Here is an 8,709-nt window from a genome sequence, read left to right as displayed (position 1 = left end):
GGCGGGACCATTTCAACGGATTCGAGTGGTCTAACCTTTTGAAACCATAGCCAACATTCACAGAACAGCACAGAACATGACCCTACTTAAAAAGATATTCAAGAACTCTATGCTCAGAGAACACTGTGCGAATCGCCACTGCGTGATGCACGTGAAGTACATGTGCCGATGCAAGTATGCAGATCTCACAGGACCCACTCGAGCACATTTATCAACCACCTTTAGGGGCCTATGATAACCAAACATGGCCCTGATCGAAAAAAGAGCCATCTTAATGAAAGCAACCAAATCAGTTCAATGAACAGAACAGCGATGCTAAATATATTGCAAGTATCCCCGTTCGTAAACGAATGGGCTTAGACTATTAATATTGATATATATAAATGTGTCATTATCAATTTAACGTCAGTCTATTCATAGACTCGTTAGTCCAGCCAAAATATAACTCAATAATTCAAGCCTAGTTCGGCAAGGGTTAAAACTGGACTTTTATTGTCAGTTAACTCCCTTGTATCCAGGGTGAGTGAGTTGGGTTTAACGCCACTTTTAACATTATTCCAGTTATATCACGACGTGTCAGCTTAATGTGGGAGGAAAGCTCAAAAAGATGCAGGTCTCGGACGTTTACCACTTTGGTGAAACCCACAAGCACGGGTATGGTGCTGACAAACCTAGAGTCATATTCGGGGGGAACCGGGATTCGAACCCACAATCATAGGTCATCTGGCGTGCCCAAGGGACGCAAATCTGCACAGCGAATCGCGGCGCCTCAGACGACTGGGCCACCCGTGCCCTTTGTATCCAGGGAAAAAATGGATTCCTCCGTGATTTGGTTGACTGCGTCTGATGGTTTTGCAACGGCAAAGAACGTTGCTCGTAATATTAATCGCTGGTTTGTCTCGCCTAAATTTGATTTATTACTGGCTGCCGAGACATCACTGGAGCATTCATCAGTGCAATGATATATCGCAAACACTCCTCCCAGGCGCTTTGTGTGACATATCTCCTGAATAAATTATTTTTTCGATCGTGATTAACGGATTCTGTAATATTTAAGTCGTCTTATGCTGTGGAATATGTTTTTTGACAGAGGCCCTGTTCGACATTAAATAAACACCAACATTTCCATTTCCACAATTCGCCAAGCATATAAATTCGGGTGTGGTGGGGTGGGTTCGGGCGTGGTGGCGTGCGTGCGTGCGTGCGTGCGTGCGTGCGTGCGTGCGTGCGTGCGTGTGTGTGTGTGTTAAAATATGACAACAGGCACAAAAATTAGGAAGCATCAATGGTAGACCATTTGATACTCGGAGGTAGAGGTTGACGGCCTGAGATATTTTTTTTCTGCTGAAGCTGCCAAAGTTATGTGGGACAAATTTATTAAGACGGAAGAAGCACATTTAGTGTGGGTTTTATCAAGTCCACACAGCATTAATTATCATATACATAAAGAGATATTTACATTCGCGCGTGTCACACTGGTTTTAAAGAAGCCACTGGCATTTTTGTTGGCGTGAATGAGGAAAACACAGCTAAAACCATCATTAATCATCTCAATATTCGTCCATCATAATACGCCGTCCAGAAATGTGTATGTTTTATCTAAAGGAGTTTTTGTGTGCTAGTCCGGACTGATGTAAAACCATACTCACCCCCTCTAACATGAATACCCCACTCAGACACAGTTTACTGACTCCGAGTCGACCAGTCCTTGTTTTAGCCCCTTAATGCCGAGCGCCAGTCAGGTTAACAACAAGTACCATCTTTTAACGTCTTTCGGCCGGGGATCGGACGGACGCTCTACCTCTAGACCACGGAGGTGGTCGACCTCCTGGGGAGTGTGGATAAGAGTTTAATGTAGCCTCCCTGTCGAAGACAAATGTTGAAATGAATTATTATTCATATCACGCTGATGAAAATCATGTAATGCTTTCCAAAATCTTGGTATAAATTAACACGGCTGATGATCAGCTGTAATTCAATAGCAGCCGGCAACCTATGAACCTATCTTGGCTGATAAAAGAATACACGAGGTGGGTCAGGCATTGATTGCTACGATGTTGTAAGTCTCGAGATAGTGTCCTAAAATAGCCCAGCCGGTGTATTGCACCACGAGGAGAAAACACTGCCTGGATACTATAAACTGACCGCAATTATGACCGTTCAGTTATATTAACTCGCTGAGGCCTTGCTTGTGTTGTTAATGACAGCGATGGTGCTAAAATCGTCAAAATACGGAGTTTACTCCGGGAATACTCTTCGGGCGTCCAACTCACTTTACAACCGACAGTACTACGCTCACAGTTCAATAGTGAGGCATTATGTCGGAGGAGGAACGGAGAAGAAAAAACTCCAAATTCAACAGTTGATTGAAAACTTCGATATTCCAGATTTCGATGTTGAATTCTCGCTCAACAAAAGAGAGCGATGGGTTTTACCGGAAGTCATCAGAAAATACATCCAGTCCGGCGATTCGCCTGAAGACTCTACAAAAACCGATTTGATTTTGAGGCATAAGTTGAAGCGACAAGATAATTGTGTTGCTTACTACTCAGATAAAGGACACATAAAGCGGCTTGTTCCGAAAGTGGGACGATATTTTGATGGTAAAACGGCAACAAATTACAAAACGCGCCAAACGAAAGGGAAGAGAGGTAAGAAGACAGTGACCGACATTGATGAAACACTTCAACCCGATAGTGATGAATCAACAGTCAGATATGAGATATTCTGCCCCTGTTCCCCGAGAAGCTCCATTGTTCATAATTCGAAGTACATCAAGCCAGAAGGCAGAGACAGTGCCAGCGCCACTGTGAATGGAGGGAAGAAAAACAAGCGACGATCTCGTCTAACTTCTCGAGATGTGAACGAGATGTTAGATGACAGGAGCGAGGACTTTGCTTTTCTGAGTGCAGACGACTCCGATACTGGAGACGTGATTTCAAGCGGACATTTTACTTTGAGGGACTTCATCAAACCTGAAAGGAAAACAAAAAGGAAGTCTCGCACTCGGCGACCGAGCCACGAAGACGACGACAGTGAGTGTAAGAGACGTCGCATTGTGTTTGTTGATAAAGATGTGTCGTCTGCTCGCTCAGAGACAGCAGGGGATGAAACATATTCTCAGGGTGAGAATTCCCCTTCAGTCTGCCTCAAAGACCCAACAATTGTCATTCCCGTAGCTGTAAAAGTTGATTCAAATAAGGTTGCTTTTGATAACCTGCAAACTGTGTATGGTCGGCGTTATATGGAGGCAAAGTGTGAACCTCGCAAGTTCAGTATTGACATGACTGACAAACTTAAAGATCATGTTAGAACGTCGACTTTCTTCAGGGACGTGACGTCATCATCGTTGGATCTCCATGGTTACCTTTCATTTACAGAGGTTGAAGTCTGTAGGGATGATGCAACTCTGAGTGTCTACCACGTTGCCTTGAACATTGCTTCTCACATGAACTCTATCAAGGTGGACACGGTTGTGGATATGAAGACCTACACACTGGCAGAGCTAGAGGACAGCTGCCTGTCTTATATAGATACACTCCCAAGGGATGTTTTCGTGAAGCGTGACGCCTTCAAGGGACTGGAAACTCCATTCATGACATTTCAGCTTGTGAATGAGGGGAGGAGGTGGAACATGAACTGTATCCACCCGCACGAGTTCTCTGACAACGTCTGCAGTCTACAGGGAACCTACAGAGAAGCTGCAGAAATTGACTGTCCTCCCGACGTCTGCGGCATCTGCTATGATGACATAAAGGTTTCAACTGAAAGTACTGACACACGTTCCCCCGCAACTAGTCTCGACGCCTGTGGTCACTGGTTCTGTGATAGTTGTTGGAGGCAACATTTGGTCAGCAAACTGCGATCTGGACCTTGTGCCTTGACGTGCCCTGAGTATGGCTGCAGTGTAGAGGCAGACTTCCCCACTCTTCTTTCCTTCCTTCACATCGGGGACATCAAGAAACACATCGAGAGGCAGACGAGTGAGAAGATCAACTGCTCCGCTCAGGCAAAGTGGTGTCCCAAACCTCAGTGTGGACGGGCCATTCTGGCAGAAGGACTTCCTATCAGAAACAGAAGTATTCCCGTAGTGTGTTCCTGTGGAACAGATCTCTGCTTTGCCTGCATGAAGAACGCCCACTGGCCTGCTACATGTGCCCAGGCCAAGCAGTTCCGCGAGAAGGTGATTGCTCTGAAGGACTATGTGACCCTTGCCAAAGATACTTTCCTTGAACTATTTCCCAATTCTATTACTGTGCGCGGTAAGAGCTGCCCAAAGTGCAGAAGGTTCATCGAGAAGATCTCTGGATGTCCTTACATGACTTGTCCTTGTGGGGCTCAGTTCTGCTGGACATGTGGCAAACTCACATCAAGTATACACACGTGTGTTGCTGAGGAACTGAGAGATGTTCTAATTGAAGAAAATACCACTGACTGTCCTTGGGCCAAAAGGACACGTTTCTACACCACTGCCTTGGACCATCGCCAACAGCGACTGAATGTCAATATTCAGAAATACCTCTCCCGGGAGCGCACTCTAACCAAACGGATTGCAGCTGAAATAGGTTTTAACACGAATCTTAGAACTCAGATGTGTGATCATTCTCAAGAAATAGATGACCAACCATTTTTCAGATTAGCTTTCAACTTCATGAGGCGCATGCTCAGTGTCAAACTCGAACTTCATCACGTGATCGAAAACGTTGCCATAGCAATGGATAACATGTCACCGGAACGTCTCCGCAATAAACTCATGCAAACCTTGACTAGAATGGAATCGTGTGCAGCCACCATCGAAGACGCCTTTGACACAGGACCGTCGCTCTCCAACACCGACTTGGTGGGGAACCTGGTGATTTGCCAGAAGGAGGCTCGTGTCTGTATCGCCCGTGTCGCACAGTTGATGAAGCTGCTTCAGAGATCTTCATTTTGAGAAAACTGTCAAGTCTTCTTGTATCAAGTGTGTATATCCCATGACCCCGAATTCTGCCTCTCCCACGTTACCTTGAAACTATGATTCTTAACATATGTTGTTGTTTGTTTTTTTATCATGTATTTCTTTCATTTACAAAAGATGATCTTTCGATCGAAATTAGCGAAACAAAGTGATTATTAACCTTGGTGATGAGGCACAATTATCTGAATAAACAAACAGATTTTGGTTTGCATGTTGTATTGTTTTTATTTAGAAAAATCCTTAATCCTCAAGGAAACAAGTTCAGAACCTTTAGTCTAGACAACCAGAAATTAACACTTGTCACTATGTAAGAATGTCAAGATATCAGAGACGTTTAATGGCATATTTCCGCTGTGGAAGCCTATCCCTTAATATTAATATTAATATTAATAATTAAGCCGATTACTCCCCTTCAAGATGTATGTTATGTCATAAACAGGCTGTTGAAGATGGAGTTCATTTTATGCTTCAATGTACTCCATTGGTGGTATCCGTGAAAGCCTTTTTTGTAGTGAGTGAGTGAGTGTGTATGGTTTTACGCCGTTTTTAGCAATATTCCAGCAATATCACGGCGGGTCCTTTTTTGTAACCCATTAAATAATTACGTACAAGGCCTTCACGATTATGATAAGCTGTGCTGGTTTATGAATGCAGATACGATATAGTATGAATTATGTTTGTTTGTTTGCTGTTTAACGCCACACTCAGCAATACTCCAGCTATATGACGGCGGTCTGTAAATAATCGAGTCTGGACCAGATATTCCAGTGATTAACAATTTACATCATAAGCATAGATCAGTGAAATTGGGATACGATGACATGCATCAACCAAGTCAGCGAGCCTGACCACCCGGTCCCGCTAGTCGCCTCTTACGACAAGCATAGTCGCCTTTTACGGCAAGCATGGGTTGCTGAAGACCTATTCTACCCTGTATCTTCACGGGGACATGAATTATGAAAATCCATGCAATTAATGTACCATAAGGGGCTCTTACAAGTTTCGCATAATGTAAATGCTCTGCAGTGTTCTATTTAAATTGCATGTATATCATATGATTAGAGTAAGTGATTGTACAACAAATGTATTTGAGAGGTGTACTTTGTGATAGGCCCAAGTATGTTTGAGGGGTATATACGCTACATGTGTATCTATGTCAGTGAATGGAGTATGTACGCACGTAAAAATGTACGTATATGAGGTGTATGTATTTTAGGGATGTTCCTGTGTAAGTGAGGGGGTATGAGGTGCAGGTACGTTATAGTTGTATGCCAGTGAGTGAGTGAGTGTGGTTTTACGCCGCTTTTAGCAATAATCCAGCAAAACCACGGCGGGGGACATCAGAAATAAGCCTCACACATATTTTACATGTCGGGAATTGAACCCGGTTTGTCGGCATGACGAGCGAACGCTTAAACCACTAGGCTATCCGACCGCTCCACTATAGGTGTATGTGTTTGTGTGAGAGATGTATCTGAGTGTGAGGCGTTTCTTTGCTTGTGAGTATGTATGTGTGAGGTGTATCTATGAGTGTGAGAGTAGGTATGTGAGAGTATGTACGTATGTAAACAAGTGTTTGTGTATTCATGTACGAGAATGAGAAGTATAGCGAGATTATTACAGCTTTAAATGTAGTAATGTAAATATATTTATCTCTGGTAGTGATGTGATGATGAGTTAATGGAAGAGTAAATATGGGACACGTTTGTTCTCGTGGAAGGTTGTTTTAACGGCTATTTGGAATTGAATGAAACCATGAAACCAGGGGTGTCCCCTGTCGTGCTTTTGCTGGAATATTACTGAAAGCGATATTAATCAAACCATCTCGTTCATCCTGTTACGACACGAGTTGGGACGAGCATGGAATGTATCCATCTTCCTGAGGCAAGATAGTTAACTGACTTTAAAAGTCCAATTTCCACCCTTGCCGAACTAGGCTGGTATCATGGAGTTACATATAGGCTGGACTAACGAGTCTTTGCATAGTCCAATCAAAATCGCTCACCGAACTCGAAATCCGGTTCGTTAACTGACGTGCAGATTTCGGTCGAACTTTGGCTCGATCGTAGCGCCACCAGTGGCTATTACGAGTTAATAATATGTCCTTTCTACGCCTCTCCTATTGACCAATCAGATTCAACCTCTCGTATCACTTGCATTTGCTTCAAACAAAACGGTGGCGCACAGTCAAGACGATCTGATCGATAATCAAGGTCTATATTGTGATATAACGAGTCTTACATCGCGAAGTGCATCAAATCACGTGAGCAACTTGATTAAAAACATGAAGAGATTTAGAAAATATCTGTTGACTGCGAGTTAGCGGTGCGCATGCTTTGCAAATCCTGCAGTCGACCGAAATCTGCATGACACTCTACGAACTGGATTTGTATTTCGGTGCGCGATTTTGATTGGACTATGCAGAGACTCGTTAGTCCAGCCAAAATGTAACTCCATGATACCAGCCTAGTTCGGCAAGGGTGGAAATTGGACTTTTATAGTCAGTTAACTCCCTTGCCTCGGGAAGATGGGAATGTATCCTGCTCTGGAACATCACGACCCCACCCATAGCCCCCACCCCCGTGGATCATAATGTAAGACTATTTAATACTTGCATGTCACTTTGGCAGGGCGTAATTGAAAGAGGAAAGATTCACATAATGTAAGTACATGTACCTAACGACGTATTTGGGAGATTCAGTAGAAGTTCATTGCATTGTATTTGGACAATGATTAGTTGTCAGGAATGTAGTACTACTTTATGTAATCAGTTGCGAGGAAATTATTATATTTATAGGCTCGGTTTATTTTTAAACTTCTTGAAAGCATGGATGGATGTCAAGCGTTATAGACTATATACGTGAAGCGGCCTCGTGCTTGTCAACTCACATTTCATCTCACATTGAAGACAAGCTTTCGTGTGAAGATCACTTTTCACCCTGGTGTCCAGCCTAAGTCTATCTCGGAAGTTTGATCACTGTTGCCTATAGGTGAATATTATTATAACTGAACTGTTTTATATCACCACTGACAGCATATTTTGTATTTGATACTGCCATTGAAAATTGTACTACCACTCTATGGTGCTCTGCCATTGAAATCGCATGTTTCGAGCCTAAACATGTTTAAATCAATTCATTAAGTCAAATATAGATTAGATATTTATGGATAATACAATATAACATTGAAATTAGAACATGCACATCAGATTCATAGGCAGTTGCGTAACAATTGTACCACGAAGACTAACAACGAACTTGGCGCAATATTAACATCATAATGAGCCAATAAACAAGACCCGTGAAGATCCGGGGTAGAATAGGTCTTCAGCAACATATGCTTGCCGTAAAAGACGACTATGCTTGTCGTGAAAGGAGACTATGCTTGTCGTAAGAAGCGACTGACGGGATCGGGTGGTCATGCTCGCAGACTTGGTTGATGCATGTTATCGTATCCCAATTGCTCATGATGTTACTCACTGGATTGTCTGGTCTAGATTCGATTATTTACAAAGCTAAGATACTGGTGACTTGAAAAAATAACACGTGTAAGGTCAACAATCGGCGTTGCACAGGTGGTACAAAACGGGTCTTTCCTACATTGAGATCCTAGACCCTAAACATGTTTAGATGTTTAATGGTCAGGGATTGCACTTAGGTTTAGTATCTCAACAGATTTTTACAAAGTACAAAAATAATACCGATTACAGCAGAATTATAACTACGATACTGATTGAATGTAGATCAAAGCTG

General features: G+C 43.0%; 1 protein-coding gene across 1 annotated transcript; it reads left to right on the top strand.

Moving 5' to 3' along the window:
* The first annotated feature begins 2,209 nt into the window (after nt 1–2,209).
* Nucleotides 2,210–4,985, top strand: LOC139445715 (uncharacterized). The gene has a single exon (XM_071226919.1). It carries the CDS (start codon nt 2,210–2,212, stop codon nt 4,931–4,933), a length of 2,724 nt encoding a protein of 907 aa, XP_071083020.1. The 3' UTR covers nt 4,934–4,985.
* The last annotated feature ends 3,724 nt before the right edge of the window (nt 4,986–8,709 follow it).

This window comes from Haliotis cracherodii, unplaced genomic scaffold, assembly GCF_022045235.1.
Source record: "Haliotis cracherodii isolate W230 unplaced genomic scaffold, xgHalCrac1.p SCAF_6, whole genome shotgun sequence".
Lineage (NCBI taxonomy): Eukaryota > Metazoa > Mollusca > Gastropoda > Lepetellida > Haliotidae > Haliotis > Haliotis cracherodii.
This window is presented reverse-complemented; position numbering and strand designations above follow the sequence as displayed.

Coding starts and splice junctions, on each gene's coding strand:
- LOC139445715 (XM_071226919.1), top strand. CDS start 2,210: ATGGTGCTAAAATCGTCAAAATACGGAGTTTACTCCGGGAATACTCTT.